At 39.1% G+C, this 14559-nt stretch overlaps 3 protein-coding genes across 5 annotated transcripts; 1 reads left to right on the top strand and 2 right to left on the bottom strand.

Moving 5' to 3' along the window:
• Positions 1-70: 70 nt before the first annotated feature.
• nfs1 (NFS1 cysteine desulfurase) lies at positions 71-4087 on the bottom strand. Its single transcript, XM_043252670.1, has 13 exons — positions 3795-4087; positions 3521-3597; positions 3299-3415; positions 3042-3125; positions 2731-2883; positions 1946-2039; positions 1729-1863; positions 1497-1654; positions 1306-1411; positions 1141-1222; positions 990-1073; positions 769-858; positions 71-642 (listed from the first exon to the last, which is right to left on the bottom strand). Exons 1-13 carry the CDS (start codon positions 3901-3903, stop codon positions 579-581), a joined length of 1353 nt encoding a protein of 450 aa, XP_043108605.1. The 5' UTR covers positions 3904-4087; the 3' UTR covers positions 71-578.
• A 969-nt stretch (positions 4088-5056) lies between these two features.
• Positions 5057-7785, top strand: si:ch211-15p9.2 (uncharacterized protein LOC562650 homolog). The gene is made up of 2 exons (XM_043252038.1): positions 5057-5205; positions 5448-7785. Exon 2 carries the CDS (start codon positions 5473-5475, stop codon positions 6961-6963), a length of 1491 nt encoding a protein of 496 aa, XP_043107973.1. The 5' UTR covers positions 5057-5205; positions 5448-5472; the 3' UTR covers positions 6964-7785.
• rbm39a (RNA binding motif protein 39a) lies at positions 7410-13274 on the bottom strand. 3 transcript variants are annotated; one of them, XM_043252036.1, is made up of 17 exons: positions 13026-13273; positions 12389-12460; positions 12160-12220; positions 11005-11054; positions 10719-10907; positions 10277-10342; positions 10119-10172; positions 9905-10022; positions 9659-9811; positions 9430-9567; positions 9283-9348; positions 8969-9173; positions 8769-8849; positions 8565-8685; positions 8371-8476; positions 8204-8282; positions 7410-8073 (listed from the first exon to the last, which is right to left on the bottom strand). In XM_043252036.1, exons 3-17 carry the CDS (start codon positions 12163-12165, stop codon positions 7973-7975), a joined length of 1533 nt encoding a protein of 510 aa, XP_043107971.1. In that variant the 5' UTR covers positions 12166-12220; positions 12389-12460; positions 13026-13273; the 3' UTR covers positions 7410-7972. The 3 variants fall into 3 exon arrangements, with proteins under 3 accessions (XP_043107971.1, XP_043107970.1, XP_043107972.1); XM_043252035.1 differs by lacking the exon at positions 12160-12220; XM_043252037.1 differs by lacking the exons at positions 10277-10342; positions 12160-12220 and having other exon boundaries at positions 13026-13274.
• Between the last annotated feature and the right edge of the window lie 1285 nt (positions 13275-14559).

Raw genomic sequence — 14559 nt, 5'->3', positions numbered from 1 at the left:
CCACTTTGCAATCTTGTCCTGTGTCAAAACATTTAATGTTTCAAGCTGGTGCTGCAATTGTTTAAAATTGTTTTACCCATAAAGTGTAATTACCAATTAGGATCTGACTTGCCTAAAACTATTTTGCTGGTCTCAGAACTGGGACAAGAGACACTATGACTAATAAAACATTTTGCAGTATAATGTGCTCAAACAGACACAATAACGACACAGGACAACATTCAGTGCATGTTTATAGTAAGATGCCTTTTGTGATTATATTTTCAGCGATTTTAACAGAGCGACTGTTAATATACTATAGAATAATATCACAAAACTGAGGTGAAAGCTGGTTTGAGAAAAAGTGATAGAACTGACAAAAAGCACAACTCTGTAAACCCTGCGATTCATACAAATGCACTTTAAAATCATCTCCACATAGACGAGTTAAATTCCCCAAAATTCAGAAACAAAATTGTGCGTGTTTTTTTTTTTTTTGGGAGAATAAGGTCTAAGGAAGTTCGGCAGCCTAATCAAGCTTTACGAAACGAGTATTCACGACCACAGCAGGGCTTCGTACTCCACGTGTTCAGAACAATTCAGTGCTGGGTCCATTTGATGCTTTTAAGATCAATGCCTTCCTGAACCATTTCCCATAATGGACTAAAAGAAAAAGACAAACAACAACATAAACAATCCTCACCTTTGCACATTCACGATAGAACCGTATTATCACCGTATTAATTATTTTTAACTGTATCAGACATTAATATAACAAAAACACCTCACCTCATCTCCCTCAGCCGTTTGACCTGCTGAATGCACTTCTCCACTGTATAGTCTACTTCCTCCTCTGTGGTGAATCTCCCAATTCCAAACCTTACAAAAAATTGTGCAAGTGCATCAGATACCCTCATGAAGTTTGTGTGGTCACATTTCAATCAAGAAATTTGTGTATTGATAAAATCTGAACACAGATTAAATAACAAAAGCACAGAAACCCCACAAACCGAATAGATGAGTGTGCCAAGTCCTCATCTGCCCCTATTGCTCGAAGGACATATGAGGGCTCCAAGGAAGCAGACGTGCAGGCGCTGCAAAAGTTAAAAATATCAGTACGTACCCCAGAATTTTAAACTTTTACATTTTTAAACTACTGACCTTCCGGATGAAAGCGCAACATCTTTTAACGCCATCAACAGACTCTCCCCCTCAACATAGGCAAATGATAAATTAACACATCCTGTAGAAGGAAAGTGTTTTAGGATTACACAGTCAAGTCAACCTATAAGAAAAAAAAGAGAGATTTAGGAAGTCGAATCTTACCCGGGTACCTCTGATCTGGGTCTCCATTCATCACTACGTCAGGAATCTCGGTCATGATCTTCTGCACGAGGCGATTTGCCAGCACTGTCACACGCTTGTGATCGTACTGAATATGAACAGAAAATTAAACCTGCACATAAGCAAACTCAGACTAGAAGTAGAAAGTTGAAGTGTCACTCTGAAGTATGTACCACTATCTCCTGCTGGGCGATCTCACAGGCGGCTCCGAGGCCTACGACTAGAGGTGTGGGCACGGTCCCTGAACGCAGACCCCTTTCCTGTCCCCCTCCATTCTGTAAAGGCTCAATACGAACTCTGGGTCTCCTTCTCACATACAAAGCCCCAACCCCTAATAAACACAACCACTTATTAATATATTTTGGATAATGTAACCATCGCGCTTTTAAACGTACGGTACGCTACCTTTGGGTCCGTAGATCTTATGGCCACTGATGGACATCAAATCCACTTTCCAGTCATTGACATTAATGGGGATCTTTCCCACAGCCTGAGCAGCATCCGTGTGGAAGAACACATTTTTGGACCTACACAGATGACCTGAAAATCAAAAGCGTCATTGATACGGAAGACAGAACTGACAGGTATATGTTTAGAGAATTATATTAATAATAAGAATGACCTATTTCTTTGATTGGCTGTTTGACACCAATCTCATTGTTGACAGTCATTATGGACACCAAGCTGGTATCTGGACGGATCATTTCCTGTAATTGCTGAGAAAGCAAAATAATTACAATAAAGATACACGGATGCAATATTGTAAAAACAACTATTTGATAAAAAGTTATTATTACACATGTTAAACTACTGCCAAGACAGACAAAATCACTTGAATTAAGATTATAAAAATTCAATTTTAAAGCATAGCCTCTATAAAATCTGACTTTAGGACCTCTTTTCACTTTAAGATTGTTCTGAGGTTAAACAGATTCAATATCATAAGGTGAGATAGTTTAATAGTTCTGATACGTTTTTTTAAATCAAATCTTTGACAGGAAACACTGGCATATACCAATGTCATAAAAATTAGAATATATTTCTGTTTCTATATTCTGTTTTTTTAAATCCTGAAAGACAGCAATCAATGTAATTGGGAAAGAAATCAGTTCAATCTGTGTGTGTTCGCATTTTCATGAGTAAACGTTATTTAATTACCATTATTTCTCAGTAAATATAGCAGATTAGTTAATTTTTTTTTGCAATTAAATTAGATAACTAATTATAATTAGTTACTCCCCAACACTGATTACAATCTACCTCACGTTATATCAACCAGTAGAGTTAGAACATTTGTCAAACAAGAAAGCGTATGAAGCTTGTTCAGTAATATTTTTAATTTTCCTTTTCTGATTGACACTTCAACTGGATCAAAAACACATCTGTTTGCCCATTAAGAAAGCTTACCTTCAAATCAATCAGCCCATTATTTTTCACAGGCAAGTATGTTACTTCAAATCCCTCAGCCTCCAGAATTCGACAGGAGTCTAGAACACACTTGTGTTCAGTCTGGGTGGTGATGATGTGGTTTTTCTTAGCCTTATAAAACCGAGCCACACCCTTTGATAAAAAAAAAAAAAAAGATTTTAGTTTTTTAATTTAGTATTTTTACTATATATACACATATTTGTTTGTTTTAGAATATGCCTAGTCATTTGTGTCCCTGTGCCCCAATTTCTCCTAATCCTAATCTTGACTCACAGTAAAGACATACTTACTTTGATTGACATATTGTTGGACTCAGTCGCACCACTGGTGAACACAATCTCCCTTGGGTCGGCACCAATGAGATCTGCTACTTGCTGAAGAGGAAATAAACATTTGGGGCAACAATAAATAGTGCATTTTTGGGTTAACCAAAATATTATGGTTCTGTTATTTGTAAATACAACTCTCAGTTACTTGAGAATGCTAATAATCCAGAAAATGTTCTTTTTTCTCTTATGAAAACATGCAAGGAATAATAAAGACTAACTTTTCTTGCTTTTTCCATTGCGGTCTCGCTCTCCCATCCATAAGCGTGAGTCCTGGAATGTGGGTTACCGTAGTAGTTGACTTGATAGGGAAGCATGGCATCCAAAACCCTTGGGTCCTGGAACATTTTTCAATGAAAACAATTGCATGTAAACATCCCAGAATTGTTCTCATGCAATAGATTTACAAGTCTGTGATTAGGAAGACTAGAGCAGATGGGTACCATGGGTGTGGTGGCCTGAAAGTCCATATACAGCGGTCTCAGTTCATCTTTTTCTAGTTCTCTACTCTTTATCAGCTCTGTGGAAAAAGACAGACATGTTCGTCAACATTAAAAGTCATAGTGACTGGAATAAATACAGCCGTACTAGAAAGTATGTTCATGCCATCTTGCTAATATCAGTATTAGCACACATCCTTCTAGAGTGCACAAGCTAAATACAACTGCGTCACTGTTAGTCTCTAGACAAGAGAATTAAATTCCCTTTATACCGTACCTCTCTGCTTCTGAACAGTGTTGACAGCGCTTTGAGCGAAGCTCGGTCGACGGCTGGAGATCCCACACATGGAGCCCAGAAGTTTTCTTGATAAAGTCCTGTTCATCATGTTTCTGAAATCACCGCGTCCTCAACATAAACAATGACAGAAATAATGAAAATAGCTACTTATAAAGCCTACGTCAACCAAAAAGATAAATAAATGTATTATTCGGGCAACTTTAGAGGCGACTACATGCCCACTATCTTCACAGAACAGTGTGTCATCAGCCCTCAAAACACACTCCAATGCTTACACAAGACGCACATAGAGGGGGCGGGACGACTGCTATTACAACGCTCATTGGTTATCTGGGTCACTTGTGGGCGGGTTTTTGTGACATTAACGGAGTTTATTGGTTGAAAGCTAAACATTGCATGTATTTTTTTTACCGGAAATTGTGAAGATGAACCAACACAATGCTGCTCTGACTGGTTCGTTCATCTGTCTTTGGAAATATAAATATCCAGTCCATATGGAGAAATTAACGAAGAAAGATATCTTTGTTTTTGTTTTTAGTTTATATTTGTTCTCAGAAGTAGTGATCGGAAGTCCAAAAAGTCCGAATCATTTCAGCGAATCGGTTCTTTTGAACAGATGTGTGTGTGTGTATATAGATAGATAGATAGATAGATAGATAGATAGATAGATAGATAGATAGATAGATAGATAAATATACATATATATCACCAAGCCTGAATTCAAAACACAACAAAAGCAGTAATATTGTGAAACATTAATAATAATTATAGCAAGTTATTATTATTGATAATAAAAGTAATACTAATAGAAATAATAATAAAATATTCTCACATTTGTTTTAGGATTCTTTGATTAAAGATCCAAAGGTCAACATTTATCTGACATAAGAGGCTTTTGTAACATACACTACAACATAGTATAGAAAATGTTTTTTTAGCATTGATCAAAAGTCGTGATAAAAACACTTTAATGTTACAAAGGATTTCTATTTTAGATTAATACTGTTATTCTGAACATCAAAGAATCATGAAAAACCTGAAAAAAATCTACTTGGCTGCTTTCAACATATTAATAATAAATATTTTCTTAGTTTTCTGAAAGGATCACGTGACTGGATTAAAGAATTTAACTTTGAAATCACAGGAATACTTTATATTTTAAAAAATATTCACACTAGTTGTTTTAAATAGCAAACATTATTCAAAATTTCAGCATAAAGACCGCAGGAGGTAGGTGCGCTTCCGCCCAAGAATATAAATAGAATGGACTTTGTACTTTCCCATTCCTTGAAAATTGTTTTAAAACAACGTGTGAAAATGAGGAAGCAGATTTGCGAAATATAAAAAGTCTGCAAAGGTGCGTTTACAGTATTCACATCAGCTGTAAAAGGTAGGCCTACATATACAATTCATGTATAAAATATTTATTCAAAATGAATCATTTGGTGTCTAGTGAACATTATTCAGTAACAGCTGCACTTGCAATCATTTTGTTTTTGCCACTATACAGTATAGCTGAACTGCACTTATTCAGTTATGTATTTATGTATAGGCTTAGCACAGTGAATCTTGACCGCTTAGATACTTTGGTTTGAATGTTTTTTTCATTCATTACACCCAACACATTTACAGGTTCAGAATCCACCGTTTGGCATAAATGTCTTCGACTACAGTGCACCACTTTAAACATCAGTGGTCATTACAGAGATGGAAAACAGCAGTGCAGGGATATTTGACTCTACAGTCTAAAACCTGCACAAATCCACCAATGATTCTAAACCCCAGAAGAAAATACACCGGCAAAGCGAAAGAGATGTCACTCACACAAATACACCATGCTTTGAAAACCAATGAATATAGTTTAAAACCAAATGGCTATGACGTACGGTATAACGGATTAATAAAAGGGTTTGACAGTAATATCCTACCATCGAACTCCCCGTGTGAAGACAGACGGAGCGCTGCAACATGTCTACAGAGCAGAGGCATGCTGTTCGGAGTGTTTGATGGCCACGCAGGTTCTGCTTGTGCACAAGCGGTTAGCGAACGCCTCTTTTACTACATAGCCGTGTCTCTACTTCCGTTAAAGACTTTAACTGACATAGAGGAGGCTGTGGAGAGCGAACGGCCTGTACTTCCGGTGCTACAATGGCACAAGCATCCTAACGACTATGTTAGCACAGACGCTGGCAAGCTTTACTTCAATAGCCTGAGGACATACTGGCAGGAGAGGATAGATCTGCACGAGGATGATGATAGTGACAAACAAACAGCTTTAAGAAACGCTTTCAAGAGACTGGATAACGATATTTCCTTGGAGGCCCAGGTGGACTTTGGGGTTCCTTTCGCTCATTTCACACCTCTCAGAGTGGCTATGTCTGGATGCACGGCTTGTGTGGCTCACGTGGACGGAGACGATCTTCATGTGGCCAATCTGGGGGACAGCAGAGCAGTACTCGGGGTACGAGGGGACGATGGTAGGTGGTCAGCTTTCTCGGTTACCAATGACCACAATGCCCACAACTCAGACGAGATGCAACGGGTTCTTTCAGAGCATCCTGCTTCTGAGCGGAAGACGGTGGTGAAACATGACAGGTTATTGGGCCTGTTGATTCCTTTCAGGGCTTTTGGAGACATGAAGTTTAAGTGGAGCGGTGAGCTCTTGAGTCGCATTTACGAGGCACGCCCGGAGATGCTGATCGGAAACGAAAATGCAAAAATGATGCTACCAAACTACCACACACCACCTTACCTCACAGCAGATCCAGAAATTACTTATCACAAGTTGCGACCACAGGACAAATTCTTGATTCTAGCTACTGATGGTCTCTGGGATCTGATGCACAGGCAGACTGTGGTACAGGTCTTGGGGGAACAACTGTCTGACATGCAGTGGAAGAAGCCAGTGTCTGGACTGCGTTTTACGGTGGGGCAGATGCAAAGACTGCTGCAGGAGAGGAAGAGTAGGGCTCTTTCTGCTCTGGAGGATGAGAACAGTGCTACTCATCTGATCCGTCACGCTCTGGGCAGCAATGGCTACGGCTCTGTTGAATCCAAGCGTATAGCCAAAATGCTCAGCCTGCCACAGGACTTGGCAAGGATGTACAGAGATGACATAACAATTGTAGTCATCCACTTTAACAGTTAATCTTCTTTTTTTTTTTTATATTGTGCATTTTTGATGTACATATTTTACATTAAATAATGATTATTCAAATGTCCAGGCTGTCTGGAAAGAATTGTCATGTAATGGGAGATAAAATACTTTGTACACTGGACAATTATATCTCAGTCTATTTCAAAGGTGATTTAGGTTTTGAAAATACAAAATCACAAGGAACCAAGTCTGGGCTGAGAGCATTGGGCGATTTGATTTGATGCACAGGCAGGTGCATTGATTGACCTATAGCTGCAGCCATTTTTATCCCATTGCATTCTCATTTTCTACTTTTCATAATATATGTCTGGATACTTTCTGGACAGCCCTTTTTGAGTTTAATACTTATTAACACAGACCAATAAATATAGCATCAAACCTCAGCAATGCCACAGGTTTTGTTTTTAACAAGAATTCGGTTCAAATGAAATGAGCAATTTTCTTTATCTTGGCTTTATTTGAAATGAACTTTCATCAAGGACTTTACAAAAATCAAATCTTGATTAGAAAAACAAGATGTTTCTAAACCTTATGGTCTCTAAATGAACAAAAGATTTGTCAGCCATTTAGTTCCCACAGCTCATAGAGCCAAAAAGTTGAATATGTTCATGTCTGATCAAAATTGCAGTTTAAATCCAAGCCTTTTTATATTGTGTATCTGTCAATATTGTACACTTCCTCAGGTGAGAAACATGCCAATCAGATCTATCACAAAGACAATAAGTTGAAAGGGGAAAAAAAAATTATGTACGAACAATAAAAGATCAAGAAGCAAAATTCAATAAGTAGGCTGTACATAGGAAACTTCTTTTACACCACAGAACTTCTCCAAAAGTTCAAAGACCTGTAAGGACACTATGCAAGTGAAACTCTTAACCTTACTGGTTTTGTAACCAACTTAAAAGGAAACAAAACTGCCACAGCTTGCAGAACTGTTATTATTGTCCAAAAGTTAAAAAGAGCAAGGCTGAAAAAAATGGAGTCTTCCAGGGATGATTGATCACCGGCGACTGGGCATAAGAAGCTGTGTTGCCTGCACTGACTCTGGGAAAAGGTTATGGTATGTAGGAAGAGGAACATAAGCTGCTGTGATCATTTTACCTGAAAAATAAAATTTACATGTGAGAATTCAAGCCATAACATGTTTTAGACAGAATAGATGATACATAACAGGAGAATAGTGCTTTAAAATTTAGACAGAATCCTGAAATCATACAGAATTTGTAATTACCTCCAAACCAACGTCCATGTAATGCACTGACTGCAGCCATAGCAGCAGGAATGCTGGGACACTTCACGTAGACATTACCCTGAAAAGAATGACAATATAAAGTGCCACATTTAGTATACTAATAATAATAATAATAAATATTATTATTATTATGGGCAGTAACATACTTCAGCTGATTTCTTGTCCACATATATGTGTATGACTCCACCGTGTTTGTTGCACTCTTCAATTACATCATCCTGAATCTCAACTTCCCAACCAGGATCATTTTCTCTGCAAGAAAGCAATGCAGTTTAGGCAAAAAACGCTCTTTAACAGCACTTCTTTATATACCTGTAATTTTGCTACTCCTGCTACTTACGAGTTTGGATTGAACATGTTAGACAGTTGGAAACAGTGAGTTGCAATTGGTTGTGATGGTAGATTCAAAGCTTGGTTTGTGGGCACATTGATGTTAAAACTCAACCCAGGGTTCATTGCAGCTGAAAAAAAAAAATGGATGTTAACTGCAAATGCCAGTCTTATTAAAAGCACATTTGATGAACCCAAAAGTCAAGGAACTGACCAGTAGCTGCAGCCATGGCTACCATGGAGCCACTCATCTGAAGGGCCTGTTGAGCGGCAGGTGGGATCTGTAGACCAGTACCTAACAGACAAAAAAAAAAAAACGGACGACTTTTAATCCTTGTAAGGGATCCCACAAGACAGTGTTTAAAGTTATAACAGTATAAAAATTATACAGCAGATCAAAGAGAACATCCTCACCTTCGGCCAGTCTGGCCATCAGCTGAAGTCTTCCAGTCGTTCCCAGATCAATGCCGGTCCTTTCCAGCTCATCGTTGTCCAGGAAGGAGCTGGCGGTTGAGGCATCAGTGCGCTCCGTCACATGTCCCACTTTCATTGGTCTGCCAGCCAACTCGAAGCCATTAAGCTGTTCCAGGGCCTTCTTAGCACATTCAGCATCGGAAAACTGTGGGGAAAGAGAAAAGCTAATAAAATCTGGAAAAAATGAGTGAGACACCAACCGGTCTCCTAATTTCTGAAATTTTGCACCAAAACATCTCGACAGCACAACTTACTGTGATAAAGCCATATCCTTTTGATCGTCCCGTTTCACTGTCCATCATCAGCTGAATACTATCAATCTGTATGAAAAAGGAGGCCTCAGCATAAATAAAAAGACATAACATGAAGTGACACTATTTGGCAACTATGGCACTATTTACCCTTCCAAATGGCTCGAAGATGCCTCTGAGCATGTCTTCTGTGATGTTGAAATGCAATGAGCCAACATACAGTCTCATAGGTCCAGAACTACCCTTCTGTAAATTGTTGGCCAATGCAGCTGCTCTGTTCTTCTCAGCCTGATCAAACACACAATTTATCATTAGTAGATGGTAACATCGACAAGCAAAAACTGGGTAAATGTTTTAATAGTCAGAGCAACTACGTTACCTGTGAAGCCTGCACAATGATTGGTACTCCGAGAAGTCTTTGACCAGAAAGGCCAATTGCCAAAGGTACAGAGGTGGAATCCACAAACTCAATATATGCAATTCCCTTGGATCTTCTGGAGTTTCTATCCGAGATGATTCTCACATCACGCACCTTTAAATAAAAACAACCGAAATTAGAGGAGTCTATCCAAATCCAAAGTAGAATAGGCTACCAACGTAGAACTATAGTTTCACAAACACTGACTTTTCCCACTGCAGAAAAGAATTCTTCCAGGTCTCGTGGTCGGATTCTGGCTGCCAGCTGCATGCAGAACACTGTCCTTGCATCCCTTTCTTCGGGAGTGAGATTATCAATGGGCTGTCTGTTAACAAAAGACAAAAAACAAGCAATGAATTACTATAATCAGCAAAGAATTTAGCGGAGGAAAAAGTAATTACCAAAGCTGGAATAAACTTACCTAATAGGGCTTTTGTCTTTTTTGAAAGGGCTGCGGCTCCTAGACCTTCTACGGCTGAGAGAGAAATTCTATGAATACTTCTGGAAAGACTTTCCATGTCTGAGTCATACACAGAACAAGCAACTACCCACACACAACAAAAATAGTATCATAGAAACCTTAGTTTGACGGCAGGTGGTGGGCCAGTCTTCCCCCTGGGACCACCGTTAAATTTCAGGCCAGAACTGTGATTTAAAAACAAGGTTTTCAAGGTTTTTAATCTCAGTAGCTACGATTACTCGCTTTACTGCTAATTCTAAATACTCAAAGCTTCAATGGGGACACAAGGGTAAATGTTGTACACATTACAACAAATTCCTTGTTTTGAGGGAAATCTACTCTTTTCTGCTGATTCACAATAGATATGTAAATAGGGGTGGCGGCTAAACTCCTGCATATTTAGTATTCTCTGGAAGACATTTTCACACTCATCAGGAGTACTGTGGCACCCTTTTACTTCCTGAATAACATGCTCATAATTACAAAGAGTACCGTTTCTCCAAACTGTGTGGACACAGTTGCTAACATGAAGATTAAAACTTGCAAAAGATGGCTACGTACAATGGAGCTCTGTAGCGACCACCACGCTCCCGGCTCCTGGAACGGCTGCGGCGCCTCTCTCTGCTGCGGCTGCGTTTACGCTCTTTGCTGCGGCTCCTCCTGCGATCATGACTCTTCTTGCGATCACGACTCCTGCTTCTCTTCTTTTCCCGGCTGCGGCTTCTGCTGCGACTTTTGCTCTTCTTTTTCCTTGTGATTTAAAAAGATGAAAATAAAAAAAGTTCAGTCAGTCAAATATTACAAAAGTTTTGCCATATATAAAATGAAAGTGTTATACGAAACATACTTCTTGCTCCGCTCCTCGTGGCCATTGGTACTTAAGGATTTGTTGTCATCCTAAGCAGGGTCGATAGAAGACAGCATGAGGAGGACCGCGAAACATTTCAAGTCGTAAGGATAAAGAAGGGATGGGAACAAAAGAGAATATGATATGATCATTAAATAGGAGTTCATTACAGGGTTTGAGTGGGAGGACGACAAATACAAAGGGGGACCTTTAGAAAGAAACCAACCACATGGCTGCCAATGTCGTTCTTCCTTACTAGTGCTTGCATTACTTGTAAGACGGCCAAAAATTCAAGTGCTAGTGCTATGCTGGGTATGTAAAATAGCATTGCTTTTTTCAGACACTTCATTCATTCATTCATTAAGCAGCCCAATGTTCAGTACCAAGGCTATCTGAGCCTAAGACCCAAAGTGGCAACGCTAGCAGCCAGCCACTAAACGAGCTCCAGTGGTGGATGCCATTCCAGTGATCTTCACCCCATTTGCCTTCGTGGATTGAAAGAGCTCGATGCCACCTCAGTCACACATCTCGCCCTGAAGCAAACAGGGATTCACACGGCTTAGTAATAGCGACTCCCACAGACTATCTAAAGTTGAGTTGTTGTTTTGTAGTTGTTAAAAGGCTAGATTGTTTATAAAGATAAACAAATCTTATGGTGAACGTTACGACATTATAAGCTGAGCCCCATCATTTCCAGTTTGTAAAACCGCAGAATAACCATTTATACAATACTTTTAAATGTCAGCAGCATGCATAAACAGTTTTTTTTTTTACCAATAGAGATGACATTTACAGTATATTCGTTTCAGATTATTTTCAAAGTGATGAATGGAGAATAAAAAAAAGACTCTGTGGATTTTCTTGTGTTTGTCAACTCCAGGATTTCGGCACTGGGGATTATGACATTAAGTGGTTTCCTGCCATATATTTACACTGTAAAACATGCAATCTAGTTCTATCCATTTAGCAAGTAAACGTCCTGATAAAATGAATTTAAGAATACCATGCACACAATAAAATGAATAGTCTCCACAGAGTTGATACCAGCTCTTATGTGCACCCACTGTATTTATTCTGGCGGTACCTATGTATAATTTTGCCTATGTATTTCAACCAAGGGTACCACAGTACATCAATATATTGGGCAATTACTACCTTCATTTTTTTGACAGTTCACACTGGAATTCATGGGAGTAGAGGTGAGATATAGGCAAGTCTACAAAAAGAGATAGATGGGCAATTTATTCATTGAAACCACTATGACAGTAACATTCAAGTTATTGATCTGACAATAAAGACTTAGAGAAAACACGACTGGTTAGCAGTTTCAAATGAAAGCTATACAGATTCCTGACCGAGTTTATTTACTTGCACAAACACCCACCTTTTTATACGGAGCCTCCAGCATTGCTTCAATGTCCAAATCATCGGCCATATTGTTGTTGTTGTTGATGATCTGCAGACGAGAAAAGCGGTGTAAAGTGAAATTTGTGTTTAATTTAAGCACGGGACCTTAGTCTAAAATTAAAATACATATTTGTCTGAACTGCATCCCAAAATAGCACTTTAATTTGGATTGTACATTTCTGACTTGGGGACACGCGTGACTGGACGGGGTCATGAAACGCATGTTTAAACACGTTAGCTTCTTGGCTAAGTTAACTGGTTTTCTCACACAACATCGAGAACCGTCTAGATCATATTTTAAACGGCTTTAAACATCGTAAGCACATATTACCGACGTATAGCTAGATTTAGATATTATAAGTCCACAACTTTCGTATTTTCAGGAGAGAATCTTAAAGCTTGCTTTGTTAGCACATTAGCTAACTGGCTAAAGTCGCTTCGTCTTAGCAAACTAGCTGAAACTCTCCTCAACGCAATTTACTCAACGTAATTTATACAAGAATTAAGTACATGTACTATCAATATACTTTTTGTATAATAAGTTAATATTAATCACAATATTCTTACATAAATCCAGTAAGAACAGCGAGTAGCCATTAGCTTTTCTGTCTTACCTCACAGCGGCCTACAAAGGTTTACAATCCCGACTCCACAAACGAGCGGTAAATCCCGGATCTATTGTCCACTTCTGCTGCCGCAGCAACCCAGGTACACTAACGCGAAACCTAAAAAACACAATTGTATTAAGCCAAAACGTGGTCGTTTGAGTTAATACTAATCACAAGGCGCGTGTTGCGGTTACAAACGACAGACTGGCGGCAAACAGCCACTGCGCGTGCACGTATCGTTCTTGTTGCGTAAGCGAAACCCGCGAAACCGTCCACCAGAGGGCCCTCGCGTTACACACACGGACAACGGAAGTGTGACACGAACAATTAACACACCCTCAAACTTTATTTTTCATTTTAATCCTCTGATTCGCTGTCGAAACAGTCAGGGACCATGACCATATAATAATTTGTCTATTTTTTTAAATAAAATAAATGCACTAAAATGTGAATATTCCATTAAAGATGTAACAAAAAGAATCTCTTGGTTGAGTCTCGTGGTCCTCTTAAAGTTTTTGTTTCATTCCTTCACTACTGTGTGCTTTTTTATGCATTACGACGGAAAAATACTAAATTTATTTCACAAGTTCTTAACATTTTGCACTGCGTTACAATGTGTGTTTATTTTGCACATAGGCAGACGGATAGATAGACAGACAGATAGATAGATAGATATAGATATAGATAGATAGATCCACAAAGGAAGTGTGGGGGTACAAAAGAAAAATAAACATTGAGGAGAAAAAAGGAATCCCTATGGAACATTAAAATCAGTGGAGGGAAAAACTGCTGCTCTTTTCCTCTCTCAGGCCTTGAAGTCAGTGTCACTTAGCTGACTATGGTTTTACACGTACCTCTGAGACCACATAACGCTAGTAAGACAGTGAGCCAGAACAAATGTAAACAAATATACCATGAGAAGCAGGCTTACGCAATGTAAAATTCACATTAAACAAATTCATTACACATCTTTTTGATGAGTAAAAAAAAAAATGACCCCACATATTTCTTGGTTTAATCTCATTCTTTCCGTTGACTCTCGCCACAGCTTGCTTGATGTTCTGCTGGCTGCCAACTTTCCGTAATTAGCTCTCTCTCCCTGCGCTCACAGCGAGGCAGAGTGCAGCCAAATGTAAATCTCTCCAGAGGCTTTCCACAGTATGAACATGACACACATCTGGAGGACGCCAGATTCTTGACACGTTACAAGAACCAGTCAGTGCGACCAGTGCAGGACCATTTGTCTTCTTGTATGCACTGCCACCTCCTTCGTCTTATTCACTTTTTCCATTCTGCTCTTGCTCTCTCTCTCTTCCCCTGTTGTGTAAGTTTTTTACTGCATTGCTCTGGTGAATGCACTCCCTTTAATCTCATGTCAGACGCTTAATGCACAGTTATTTTTGGTATTTGGAGAAAACGTCCACTTGTTATGGAAGGTAGAAACAGCCTTGCATGTGTTTCCACCACAGAAATACCTGCTGGGTATGTGCAGGAGTTAATCGTTACTTTGTAAAACAGCTTGGAAGATGAATCATAGTTC

This window comes from Puntigrus tetrazona, chromosome 11 (genome assembly GCF_018831695.1).
Source record: "Puntigrus tetrazona isolate hp1 chromosome 11, ASM1883169v1, whole genome shotgun sequence".
In the NCBI taxonomy this organism is placed as follows: Eukaryota; Metazoa; Chordata; class Actinopteri; order Cypriniformes; family Cyprinidae; genus Puntigrus; species Puntigrus tetrazona.
This window is presented reverse-complemented; position numbering and strand designations above follow the sequence as displayed.